Raw genomic sequence first — 13,875 nt, 5'->3', positions numbered from 1 at the left:
GAAACGAAAATATGAAGGACTAGAAATAGTAGGGGCGAAATATGTAAATAATAAATGGATGAAATTAAAAGTTAATAAGATCTAATGGCTGAAATTAATATTCTACAATGAAACACAAGTTAGCATTTCATCATAGAATCAACTCAAAATAGTCTGGTATCTAAATGGGGGGTACTTCTAAGTTTTTTAAGATGCTTCGGGAAAATAGTAAAATTCTTGTTTATTTAGCTAAAGGCTTACTATTCTGGCAAAAAGAAAAAAAAAAAAAGAAAAGGCAAAAAGCTTATTGTTCAGCTAATTATCTTATAAGATTCTTTGTAAAATAACTTAGACTAGCAGCGTTTACGTTTTATTCAATAAATTCATCAAACAAAAAATATCCACCGACAATTACAAGAAAACTTGTCACTTGGTGCAACTTTATTTATCAACTAATAGAGGAATGAATGATAAATACTCGCTTTTTATTACTTGATCGGAACTGAATTGTCATGCTATCAAGTTGACTCTTGTAGATTTTTGGATGTCTACGATTTATGGAGATCAAAGACTACGCAGCCAGAATCGAAGAACAGCTTACGAAGTTCTTCGATGAGTGCAAAGTGAAAATCAAACTGAACCTTCAGGGTGAATTTCAAATAGTACGAAACTTTGGGCTTTGGTTTGAGCCAAATATGATGAAACTGTGGTTGTCATTGACCCTTGTAACCTTTCAAGTGGTTTACCTATGGAAAAGTGATAAAGAAGGATTTCACTTGCTAACTGCAAGCGACTTACGGATATCAGGGATATAACTCGGATTTTTCACAAAGAAATGTTATTTGATGAGTGTGGAGGGTAAACCCGGACTATACCTTCAAGAGTGGATATAATGTAGCATCTTCAGAAATCCGTTGGGGTTCAGTTCGGAAACATCTGGGGAGAAAATTGGAAATAATGCAAGTATTGGGGTTATATTATAAAGTTAAGCCTCATTGTCTGTCCTGTTAGCTTCTTGGGGAAGTTTTCTTTTATTTTTTTGGCTGAATGCTTGTCCGAGAAGTATGAAAACGAAAGCTTATTTAGTCGTTTCGTTCGGTCCTCTGCTCTGCAATGTGTGATCGGAAAAAGCGACGGACGGACGGAGATGGAGGAAGAACAACAACTTCGGTCGGGGAAGTACACTTGGGTGATCGACAGCTTCTCCGAGAAGAAGAACAAGCCCAAGTTCTCCTCTGATGCGTTTACTGTTGGAGGCTGCAAATGGTATGTTGATCCCAACTCGGCTCTGATTCTCCAACTTTTGTTCTCTCTTTGTTAAGCAACGGACACCGCAATCCACTTTCGGCGTGAATGATCAAGCCGTGAGTGCATGACAACCATTTTAGCAGATGCAAATGTTGTCCAAAAATCGATTACCAACTGCAGCAACGTTGGACTGTAGAGGAACTCTTTTGGACCAATGAAGGTGATGGGTTCTTTGTTTATTGGAGCAGGCAAATAACTATGTACCCTGGGCGGGAAGCGGATTATTTGGAAATCTACTTAGGGGTTGCAGATACTGCAACATTGCCTGATGGATGGTACAGAGATGCGAAGGTAGCATTCACTTTAGTTGATCAGGACAGCAAAGTCGGCTCAACAACAGAGAGTGCGCTTTCGATATTCTCTTTGCAGTCTCCTTCTCGATTCTCATTTTCAACTAGAGATTTAGAGGCAGCTGTTGCCCTTTAACTTTCTGCTTAGTTTTTCGAAGTTATTGCTTCATTCCAAAATTTTGAACTTTCAGTTGAAGAGTAGGAATTGCGAATGACTTGTGGGTCATGACAGTCTTTTAGAATGAGATTTCCAAACTGTTTTCGATGTGATATTGGAACCCAATGATGTTTCTCAAACATTACTGCTGATTACTACGAATGTTATCCATTTAAAAAGCCGCTCAGGATCTAATGCCCTGTTTGGATTCAGGAATAAAAAAATTTTACTTTTACTTTTAACTCAACGCACTACACAATAAAAATACATATTTTTCAAGTCAAAAATTTTAACTTTAACTCAACACACTACACAACAAAAACACGCATTTCCCAAGTCAAATTTATAATCACATCTCATTTGTCCTTTTTCACAATCAAAATAAAAATCAAAGCTACTTTTAACTCCGAATCCAAACGCACTCTAAGACTTTCTGGAATATGGAAAAAGATGAACTAGTTTCGAGTGCATAGTTGTTTTGCTCGAACCTAATGCCCCTTGCGAAATTACAGGTTTTCGAAAGAAAATCACCGCAGGTGAAAGCGATTGGGGGTTCAGGCAATTCATGCCTCTGACCAAGCAGATTCGACTCTTATTTCCACAGTTTCTCTGAACATTTTAGTGCTACCGGCACTCCTCATCTGGGAGAAGAATCGGCATCACACTCGCAGACCACTGATGTAGCTTCTGACACTCCGAGCTCAGATGATATAGAGAAGGCCAAGCACTCCTTGAAGGAATGCCTGTTGGATCTCTTCAAGTTAGACATGAGGGATAGGCTTTCCTCAGCCTTGTCGATCTTAAGCCATGCTGGAGCTGGGTTATCTCCTGATCAGCAGAGATCGATCGAGACATTTAAGGCCAACTTTGATGATTTTTTATGTGACTTCTTAACCTTTGAGCTAGACAATTCTGATTTTGAGCTGCAGAAAATCACGACGGATCGCATATACTCTACGATGAAGAAGAATAGAGAGGGTCACCTTTCATACAAGCAATCGTTTGATAGCCTCACCGAGGAAAAGGAAGAGCTCTATAAGAGACTGAAGGAAGTGAGCTCCGGTGAGAGAGAGCTGATATCTGACTGGGAAACCCTGATAAAAGAATCAGAGGAAGTGAAATTGAAATGTGCAATTCAGGAGAAGAAGCTGGCAGAGGCAAAGGAGAAGAAGAAAATAGCCGAAGAAAGGATGTCTCGATCAACCAGTGCCTGGTCCAGTCTTAAGGAACAATTCCTTTGAAATTTTCAGCTTGCCGGTAAAAAAATGGCCGCAAAGTTTTGTGCAGCACAAGAGGATGTGATCAAAATGCCATCGATTCGGATGTGATTGAAACGCTGTCTGTGAGACCTTCTCGCTTTAGAAACCTTATTTGGTTGACTCGTGTTTTGTGTTTATTATGTTAACTTTCAGTCTTCTGAAGCGCTAATATTAACAACTCAGTTGCCTCCTTGGCCTTCTCTAAACTCTGTTTCCCGACTTGCGTTAATGAGTATTGCCATATCTCTTTGTTCAACTCTGATTCATTTTGTTGAATGTAAGTGATAGGAGGAGTAAACTCGTCTTATTACCTTCCCTAAGAGTCCAACCAAGACAGATTTCTCATCAAATTGGTCCAATTCTTTTATGCTCTCCTGAATGGTATGCTGTTCTTTTATCATTAGCATCTATAGAGAGATCCTAGTGATTCTGGTGAATCACGGCCCTTACGGCAATGCCAATTGCCAGAAAAAGTATATGGTCGTTGGCTGTTTGCGATGAATACTATATGTGAACTTCATCCGGAACCACAGGTGACTGAGCAGAAATAGGAAAATGTTGGTTCCTCCGGTGTACTTCGCCTGTGATGATGTTTTCTGACCCACTGTACACTTGATGTTTTCTGGCAAAATGTGTTTTTGCGAGAAGAATTTCTTCGTAAAATAGCTAAAACCTTTTTATATAATAAAATCTTGTTACACTTGAAAACAATAGTAGTGTGTTTGATTTTAGAGTTGAATTGAGTTTTGATTTTAATTTGTTTGTAATGATTGTGATGTTGAATTATGAGAAAAAGTGTGGAAAAGGTAAAAAAAGTAATAATTGTATTGTTGAATTGTGAAAAAAGTAATGAATAATTGAGAGAATTTATTTGAATGGTTAAAAAAATTGAAGAAAAATAAAAAGTAGTAATTGTGTTGTTGACTTTTATTGTGTAATTAGTATAATTAAAGTTAGAATTAAAATCTTAAAATTGAATTGCGAAATTAAATGGGTCATAGAAGTCTTCCAAAATAAACTGTTTATGACTACTCACAAGATACATCGCCAACAAGGCGACAATCACCAAAAAACCTGTCACTTGTCTATTTTGTTTAGAATATGGAAAGGAAAGTTTATCTGAGTTGGATTTTTTTTCTCTATGTGAAATTTTGGTATCTAGTAGCCCAATAGAGTTTCAGTAATTCAATCGAGTCGGGTTGATCTATTACGGGGTAAAACTCTCTCAATCAATGATTTTTTTTCATTCACAATACTCGAATTCGAGACCCTGATTAAGAGGAAGAAGTGCCGAACTGTTTGAACCAATCTTTGTTAGTTAACCAAATTGGGTTGCTTCAAGTGGTTCAGCGGTATTCGCTTTATATAAGATTTTAGCATGGAGAAAATATGCGCTAGGAAGGCTTTACCTTTTAATGAGCCGAGCATGAAATATTTTATGACATGACCATTTTTCATGTTAAAATAGAAAAAGAAGATAAAAAGCGCCGGGGGGGGGGATATTAGGCAGGATAGAAAATATAGGGTCTATTTTGGACCAATCATGAAATTGTGGGGGGTGGAAGTTGGAGATACGTAAAATCTAGGGTAAAGAAAAAATTTAGCCGTTAATGTCCTTAGTCGTTAATGTCCTGCGCCCTTATATCTTCCTCTGCAAGTTTCAAAGATTTTGCCTGGAAGTGTTAGTGTGATTGGAAAGGAGGCGACTGACAGTAGGAATGGAAGAAGAAAAGCCTCTGTCGCCGTCATCGGGGAAGTACAGATGAAGGATCCTTCCCGTCTCCAAGATTATAGTGCTGAGGCGCTACTCTGAACCCTCCACTGTTGGAGGCCGCAAATGGTACTATTCCCCCTTTTTGCTCTGTCTGATCATTCGACTCGAAAACTTTTGTGGTGTGCGTCAAATGCTCGCGAGACTGAAGTACCAACTGCACTAACGTCGACCAGAGATTTCTGGGCAGATGCTGTCCATTTGCTCGAATATGACGTGCTTCGAAAAATTTCGTATGTTACGAAATGATATCAGGAGAGAAGAGTGTGATTGGAGGTTTACAAAACTCAAGCCTTTGACTGAGCTTCATTATCGCAGTAAAGGTTATGTTGTTGATGATACTGTGGTTATTGAAGTTGATAACTGTCCGCAAGGTTGTTCCGCCGATCAAGTTGACACCAGAAATAAGTAAGTTCGACTCTTCACTTCAGCAGTCTTTCCGAGTATCTTGATGCTAAGGGGACCCCCCATTTGGGAGAAGAATTAGCTTCAGACACGAAGACCAATGATTTGACGTCCGGTGCTCCGTGTGCAGATGATATAGAGAAGACCAACAGTCCTTGAACATGAGAGAGAGGCTTTTTCAGCCTTTTAAGTCACACCAGAGCTAGGTTATCTCCTGATCAGCAGAGATCGATCGAGACATTTAAGGCCAAGTTTGACGATTTTATCAGTGACTGTTAACCTTTGCGCAAGATTATTCCAAATATGAGCTCCAGAAAATCACGAGGGACAACATTATATTCTGCGATGAAGAATAATCATGAGACTGTCCTTTCAGACAAGCGGTCGGTTGATAGCCTCACCAAGGAAAAGAACTCACAAGAGACTGACGGGGAGCGAGATCCAGGCACACGAAGCTCATATCTGACTGGGAAACCCTGGTGACAGAATCATAGGAAGTGAAATCAAAATACACGATTCAGGAGAAGGAGCTATCAGAGGCTGAGGTGAAGAAGAAAATAGCCGACGAAAGGATTTCTCGATCGACCAGTGCTTGGGCAAGTCTGAAGGAACCCTTCCTTTGAAGTAAAAATGGCAAGAGCAAGCTACTGGATCACAAGCTATTTTGTACGGCAAGTAGGATATGGTATGAATGCCGTCTGTCAAACCCCTTTACCTTTAGAATTTAGCTTTAGAAATCTTGTCTAGTTAGCTCATTTTGTGTTTATTATGTTTCTTTCGATCTTCTGAAGCACTGCAGTAGAAATGTTAAAAATGTCTGTCCCACTCGGAAGTCCCAACTATATATTTTGCAGCAGATTTCTAGGCCAGGTTTTTTCGAAGAGAAATTCCAGGAGGATTAAGCTTATCTAGTGGCATTGTTAGACATGGTAATAGGATTTAAATCTGTCGGTGAACCTTATGTTTTGCTCATGACTACTTTGAAACTGCATCAAGCTGCACTGGAGCTTACGATTTGACGAGGGAAATTGAGCAATTGTTAACTTTTTCTGGGCGTTATCGTTTTCGATTTTGTATCATACTAGGATAGAGCCCAAAGGAATGCTCACTAACAGAACAGACCCTCGAGCCTACATATAATTTCAGTATTCGGTCAGCACTGCTTCAGAGTCTATCCATCCTAATAGCCACTTCCTACACTTTCACAAGCAAAACCCAAATCTCAAAGAATTTCACACATACAAACCCAGTTGAAGAGGGGACTAGATTCAATCTCAATAGGCACGGCAGAAGTTTGACCACAGTTTATGCCTTAAATATCAAAACTTGAGCCATCTCTTCTCCTTCTCTCGTGTAGATAGTGCATTTGATGCCGAAACATGAGCAGCCTCCGCCTCTTCCAGAGCTTTCCGAGTCTCAACCAACTTCCTCATAGCCGCCTCATACACGGCCTTCTCCTTCCTATTCCTCGTAACCATCTCCTCCAGCTTCTCCACTCGGACCCTCAATTCCTTCACCTCATCATCATAAGCGAGGAGGTCCCGCCTATCAATTTTCTTTTCCTCTGAACCTTTATTCTGCTTCTTCTTAGCTGCCTCCTTGTTTGAAGCTTCCGCATGCATCGCCAGTTGAGTGTTGATGAAACTGAACATATCTGGTCTCGACTCCTCTTCGTCCTCTAAGGCACGACTGGCCTCAGCAAACTTCTTCTCGCGTTTCCGCTTCCCACCTCTGCTGCGCTTCTTTCTCTTGTTTTCTTTATCTTCACTTTTTTCAACAGATTTAAGGGCATGATCTAGGGATTGCTTTGGGGGAAGGACCTTCACAGGAATCGGGTTGACCATTCCTTGCCCTGATGCTCCTAACCCCATTCCTTCACGATAGCCCATACTAGCCATCATCCGTGATGCTATTCCCCTAGTGTGATTCTCCCACTTTGCAAAAATTGCAGTACCTTTTTGGACACCCCTCTGCTGTGCAGTGCTCTCGACAAACCCTAAACCCTGCACTTCCTCATCTCCGTAATCACTATCATCCGATTCCTCTAAGCTTGAGTCACTTGTTTCTTCATCTTCTTCATCACTTTGAGGGGCATACAACGATAAGGCAAGAGAATCAGTCCCGAGCATAGCAGAACCTCCCTTGTCTCTGAAAACAACATGTCCCATCCCAGTCTCGCTGTCCCATGATTCAAGTTCAGCTTCCCTCCAGATCCCGGGTTTACTATCTGTTCCTGCCCAAATAGTCGATCCCACCAGAGATTGCTCCCAAACTGTAGGAATAAACTTCTTCAGGGAGGACACAGGGACATCGACACCTGGAAATGAATTTCATGGAAGTTCTGAGATGCTTGAAGCAAAATCATGGAAAAAGTTACACGAAGACATTAAATAGAAAAGGCCATAGTAGTATAACAAGGTTCTCATTTGTTGTATGACTAAAGGGGCAATCCTCACTTACAGAGCAACAATCCAAGTAAACTAAGGCAGCCAAAACTATGAGATTAATGTTCCAATGGATATATTTTAGGCACTCAGGAGATGATGACCTCTAAAGCAACAGGGTGACCCAGCAAGCTCCTTTATTTTCGCTGTTGGATGGTAAAAAGTTTACAAACCCCATCACACTGGGTGTATCTACACATATGTGTGCAGTTAACAGCATCAAAAGACTCTTTTGACTGGACACACAAGAGTTTCGAGACCCCGCTGCAGGGTCAGCTAGTTCATGTTACAGTTAGTTTCCAACATACCATGTGATAAGCGGCAGTTGGTACCAAAACGACACCGCTGCTGCAGAAAGAACTTGCATATCTGCACTTGGGTGGTCTAGGATTAGTATACTGATGGGACAATAGCCAGTGAGTTATTACAACAAAATCTAGAATCAGATTTATCTTAATTTTTTTAGTGACAACAATAAGTCGCAGCGCTAGACAAACATGAGAATCATTACTCAGAGAGAAAAATGACCAACTAGCCAATTAACATAAGAACAAACACATAAGTACCCACCAGAATAGCCTGACAGAGGGACTATGTCCGAAATGCATTGCATCAGCAGACAATAGATAGATGTACTCGAGAACAATTGCCAAGCGATAAAAGGGAGTATTCTAGATAATAGAGAGCAGGAACAACGCTGTGGGTGGGAAGACTTAACAATACCAGCATATTTTCAGATCTGGGAGTGAGGAATGAAATCTTTGCAGAACCGGAACTGTCCAACCCGACAATCTGACCATTATACCACCGCCCATCACTGTGTCGGAACCGGCACTTTGAACCAACCGAATAAGCCTGCTCCTCCTCAAGGAGCTCAGCTTCGATGTCGTTTGGATCGATAGGCTCAGCTTTGACATCATCTTCGCCGGTAGATTCGGAACTCTGCACAACCGAATCAACTTCGCGCAATAAGCGCGCACGTTTTAGGTGAAGAAGCCCTTCTTCGGCATCTTTGATTGCCGCAACGAGCTCTTCATGAATCTGGAGGAACAAAAAGCCAAATTTTAGGAACAACAAGGAAATAAACCTCTCAGTCAATCTCTTCTAGTAGCTAAAATCGACCGACTACCAAAACCTTCCCATTCATCCACTCATCTCATCGAATGAAATTTCAACCTAACCAGCAGCCGATGCTCGAATTCAACCATGAAAACTAATCATCATCAACTTCATGAAACCATCAAACAGAAACAACAGGCAGCTTGAAAGATGGAAACTGGAGAGATGGCAGGATCAGATGGCATACTGCGAGGAACTCGGGATTGTCCGGGTCAGAGGCTAGGACTTCATTGAGGGAGGAGAGCGAGTCCCTCTGCTCCTGCAATTGGAGCTCGAGCTGCCTTTCGAGCTCTTCCTCCTCGTCCGCCATTGCCGTGCGAGGGATGAAGACCAAGACCGACGGAGACAGAAATGGTACCGGACAGGAAGCCGACCGACCAAGTGAAAAATTCCAGTCTATCACGAATTCGAAAAGAAACACCCCCAACTTTTGCAGTATTTACATCCATGCCATTGCGAACTTTCGACTCACGTTCGGTCCGGGCTTCTCGGCCTCTCTAGCAGTAGCCGACTACGACACACCGTTTCTCACTTGGGCTTCTTTTCTTTAGCCCAAACAAAATGCAGCACAACAACTAAGCTAGCAGGCAAGCACTATTAAAACGACATCGTTTTCCGGCAACCTTTGTCACTCATCGGGTTTTATAGAAGGCGCACGGGAATTTCAGCGATGAAAATTGATTTCAAAATTTCTTGGTTTCAGGTTAAGATAGATTGCAGTCATTTTCGATTCTTGCCTCCTGCTTTCATTTTCACCTTTTCCCTAGCAACATGAATGATTTTGCATTCAAATGTTGTGGTTTGTCTAGACTGATACGATAATCGAAAATCGAAACAGAGTTCTACTGCTTGAATCACCATTTAACTCTTTAAAACTAGGTTCTTTTTGCAGGGAAGCATTATATATATTTGTCTGAATTGATAATGAGTATAACAATGGACTTCAATCTCAGTTTTAACCAAGTCGAGTATACAACATGAGTTACATGACGAGACCGTCATCAACTCAGCCCAAACAAAGTAAAACCCGGCAAATGAATATACAATGCACCCATCTAAGAGTAGGATTCATCGGTTAGCTTACAAAGATTGTTGGTGTAGCTTTATTGAGTGGCGAGCAATGAATGGACTGAGACAAGAATAATGAGCAAAAGCTATAAGAAGTGGCTGTACCCACTGAACATTTAACAACGAAGAATAAAATGATATACAGTAGTAGCTAGTATACAGAAGGCTTATAAGTATCGATGCTTCTATTTGGAACTCGAAGCTTCTCCCAACCACTTGGCTCGATATCCCGTCCCCTTACAGTCCTCACAGCAAGTAGATCCCTGACAAGAAGAAATTGTTAATCGGGCTTAGTCTTGAATGTTTCAGGAATAGGAAATGAACTGTAAATTCGGATTCTGTTTAATTGCTTCTTATATAATAAGGAATTTTTGGGTGGGATCCTTCTTGGCTCAGGTTGTTGGCAGAGAGCTTTCACCTAAAACAATAATTGGATTCAATTTTAGAGGTTTAACTTACCTTTCCAGCACAAATCACACAGCTAGTGTTCCTTGAGGGGACTTGACAAAGCATGTTGTCCCCGAGAATGAAGAAGCCTGTGCCTCCACACCACTTACATTCAACGTGCCCTCTCGAATTGCAAGAAGAGCATGAAATTGGCCTCGGTTGCTGCAGACCAAAAATCAACCGACGTATTAGCTAACTGTTGAGACTTGGGTACCTTTAAAATTTATGCCACTACTTACTTTATGAAAGTACAGTCACAACTCATCTATTCATTTTCCAAAAACACAATATCACAACTCAAGGAATCAAAGATAGGTATGGTCTAATTGGACAGAAGCAGGCCACCCCGGATAATATTTTTGGTGGAAATAGCTCGTTTATTCTGAAGGATGACAGCTTTGTAACTATGACGATGATGATTGGATTTGACCTGAGCACCTCACTGGTTCAATGAAACATCATGCAAATAATAAACATAAGTAACTGACTGAGAGATTCATACAAGGACAGGTGGGGGCTGGTATATCCCGAAGAACAAAAGGCAATACCTAAAAGACCAATCCAGAATTAATTAACACAAAATGGGATCAGGAGACCTAAATCATATCTCGAAAAATAATTTTGAGGGGATGCCCAGATTGTCAGTAAGGTGATACAAAAGTCCCTCGGCCTAAGTCAAATAAATGTCGTGCATAGCATGCAATCACCGCTATCCTATAGACTCTAACCATGCTTGGTAAAAAAGAATAAATAAATAAATAAAAATACAAGCATCTTGGAACGGAATTGCCACATAAATCTGCACAGCTTGTATTAATGGTACAAAGATGGCAGCCCTCTCAACAAAAGCTACCCAAAAATCACTCTCCACGAGTGACAAGACACGATTTTTTCTAGAGCGAGCTAAAGCTAGAACACGAAACTCGTAAGTTCCACCTTTTCCACAAATAAAGTATCAAAATTCCATAGTTATGGCTTTGCATACTCATTCGCCGATCTTGCTTAACACTACCTAAAAATTACTTCCAACTTTCTTAGGTTGCAAACTCACTACTTCATATTCCCTACTTTAAGCACTCTAATAGATACTTCAAACCAACAGAATCAAATATCTTCCTCAACATCTTCTATATTGGCCAAACGCGAGCTGAAATGAATCTCAATCATCAGCTAAAGTTGATTAACAAAATACAATGGAAATGATTCTCACCTGAGAGATTTCCCACGCTTGCTCCATCCGCTTGACGAAGTCAGAGGAGCTCTCGTATGAGTCCACTATTGAAGCCCTAACCCCTCTTGACTTAGAACACGCGTGCCCAACCTCCCTCCCGCGCGGCGCAAAAACCACAACACCCGCCCGCGTCCTCCGCAATCTGCTGCAATTAACGGTCGATTTGGGAACAATCGAGGGTCTACAGCAACAAACGCAGCCCGTCATTGGTTCCAATAGCGAGAAGAATAGCTTCCGGGGGGAGAATTTGCGCGAGAATGGGATCAAAATTAGGGCTTTCTTCTTCTTCTGAGATTTCAGGGGGCGGAAACCTCGAAATCGTTACCAGATTTTCATTTCAGGGGGGGAAGAAGGAGATAAACGGCGGGCCGTATGGGGCCCACTTTTTTGTTCGGAGCGGAAGAAAAATCGGACTCGACTCGGTGTCGGAGTTTGACTTTGAAACTCGTCGGACTGAGTTTGGGCCGCAGAGGCCAGCGCTCTTGCCTTCGACTTCTATCACGGCCCAAATTAAATGGGTCCAACTTAATTGAGCCCAAAGAAGGGCGAATTTAATCATTTTCTTCTCTTTCTTTTTTGGGTTTATATATATATATATATATAGAATAACTAAAATTAAAAAGGCAGACAAACAAAATGGACTGGCTTGATCTTCCGGAATTGTAAGTGTCATGTCTCCCAAGATTTTATTTACCTGAAAAAAAATAAGGATGGTCGATTGTTTACAGTCAACTAAAAATTTTAAATATTAGAATTGTTGAGGGAAAAGATTTGTAATTTTTGAATCTTTATCGATACAAAGCATCGGTTTCACTCGGCTAGTTGTAAGCCACACGACCTTGACATCGCCTCTTCCTTTTGACGAAACCCTAGAAAGAGGAATGGAGAGAAAGGACAAGCCAACGTCGAGGTTGGGGGTGGTTTTTTGCCCCCACCGTACACCCCGCGTTACCGGATAGGGACATGACACTTTTAAAATGACAAAATTAGTGCTGAAATTCTAAAACTACGCAAAAATCTAATCTTCAATTCTGAATATCACTTAGGCTCAACTAGTCATAAACGTTTAGTTGGTTAGATATTTTTGGTCCTAAATGTAACTGGAAGTTAACGACTTTAAATTGGCACACATGGCGCCTCCAATTGGTTGAATAATATTTTAATTTTTAAAACTTCAAAAAAAAAAGTATACATGCATACGACCGGACGAAGTTCAATTCATGCATAAAAATATATGATTTGTACATATGTTCATATTATATGATTGTGTGGAAAGATCACCTAATACTTAGGCTTTGTTTGGTTTTGGAGTTTAGTTTTTTTTATATACTCCACTTATCTTCAATTCAATAACACAATTATTATTTTTTTTATTTTTCTTCAATTTTTTTACCATCATTCAATTCAATTTTTAATATTAAATTCTCTCAACTATTCATTATTTTTTTCAAAATTCGACAACACCATTATTACTTTCTATCAATTATTCATTACTTTTTCTCACTTTTTTTCCAAAATTCTGCTAGTTTCACGGGATCTATAGAAGGGTAAAAGAAGGAAAAATTCAAAATTTCTTATCCCTAAAACTAGATCCCAAGATCTACTAGAAGAATCCGAATAGATAAAGCGTACCTGGAATTTTAAAATTGTTGACCGAGCGCCCCAAGTGTGACACCTCTACAAGTATCCACACCGACTTTATCGACGGGTCTTCGAGATTGGCAGTGAATTTCCAACACTTGTACACGTACACATATATGTATATGGATATATGCATATGGATGCATATGTATACCTATACCACACCCATATATCTACACATATTTATAGGCTTGGGGAGGGAGGCATTTTGCATGCCTAATCGGTATGGGATAGAAAATTATGAGATCTTATAAGGCCAAGTGTAAGTCTAAGTGACATCAAACAATTGGCTCATGTGTCTTCCTACACATTCACCATGTGTTAGGCCATGTGTTTTCACAAAATTGGTTCCAAGTGGTTCCATAGAACATAGCCACTTGACCCACATTAGATCTAATAAATCGGGTATAATTAATCGACAAATTTAATCTTATTAAATATCTGATTAATCGGTCACACCTTAAATCGTCTAATCACTATTAGACGATTTTATTGTTTCAAAATTATTCCGTCGATTTAGTCGTAATGTGTGACCCTGTAGGTTCTCGATAACGTTGACAGTAATATCGAAATCTCTATTTCAATATTACAAACAGTGAGCGGCATCTAGCAATGCATCATTCTTACTCAAATAATCGGAAAGTCAATTTTTCGACGAACCTTGTGACCTATGTTACTATACAGTATAATTCTTTTGTCATCTATATCTCTATTGAGCCCAAGGCATGGTCGATATTATCCTTGTATGGCTTAATC

At 40.3% G+C, this 13,875-nt stretch overlaps 3 protein-coding genes across 3 annotated transcripts; 1 reads left to right on the top strand and 2 right to left on the bottom strand.

Annotated features, from left to right (window-relative positions):
- The first annotated feature begins 1,055 nt into the window (after positions 1–1,055).
- On the top strand, positions 1,056–3,099 carry LOC116186986 (MATH domain and coiled-coil domain-containing protein At2g05410-like). Its single transcript, XM_031515550.1, has 3 exons — positions 1,056–1,245; positions 1,476–1,630; positions 2,247–3,099. The coding sequence occupies exons 1-3, from the start codon at positions 1,127–1,129 to the stop codon at positions 2,345–2,347; spliced, it is 375 nt and encodes a 124-aa protein (XP_031371410.1). The 5' UTR covers positions 1,056–1,126; the 3' UTR covers positions 2,348–3,099.
- A 3,098-nt stretch (positions 3,100–6,197) lies between these two features.
- Positions 6,198–9,137, bottom strand: LOC116188402 (zinc finger CCCH domain-containing protein 18). Its single transcript, XM_031517733.1, has 4 exons — positions 8,920–9,137; positions 8,337–8,654; positions 7,922–7,982; positions 6,198–7,486 (listed from the first exon to the last, which is right to left on the bottom strand). Exons 1-4 carry the CDS (start codon positions 9,040–9,042, stop codon positions 6,489–6,491), a joined length of 1,500 nt encoding a protein of 499 aa, XP_031373593.1. The 5' UTR covers positions 9,043–9,137; the 3' UTR covers positions 6,198–6,488.
- A 520-nt stretch (positions 9,138–9,657) lies between these two features.
- Positions 9,658–11,854, bottom strand: LOC116186950. Its single transcript, XM_031515509.1, has 3 exons — positions 11,458–11,854; positions 10,260–10,409; positions 9,658–10,063 (listed from the first exon to the last, which is right to left on the bottom strand). Exons 1-3 carry the CDS (start codon positions 11,683–11,685, stop codon positions 9,986–9,988), a joined length of 456 nt encoding a protein of 151 aa, XP_031371369.1. The 5' UTR covers positions 11,686–11,854; the 3' UTR covers positions 9,658–9,985.
- Between the last annotated feature and the right edge of the window lie 2,021 nt (positions 11,855–13,875).

Source organism: Punica granatum, chromosome 8 (assembly GCF_007655135.1).
Source record: "Punica granatum isolate Tunisia-2019 chromosome 8, ASM765513v2, whole genome shotgun sequence".
NCBI lineage: Eukaryota > Viridiplantae > Streptophyta > Magnoliopsida > Myrtales > Lythraceae > Punica > Punica granatum.
The sequence above is the reverse complement of the archived record's forward strand: the minus strand, read 5'-3'. Positions and strand labels throughout refer to the sequence as shown.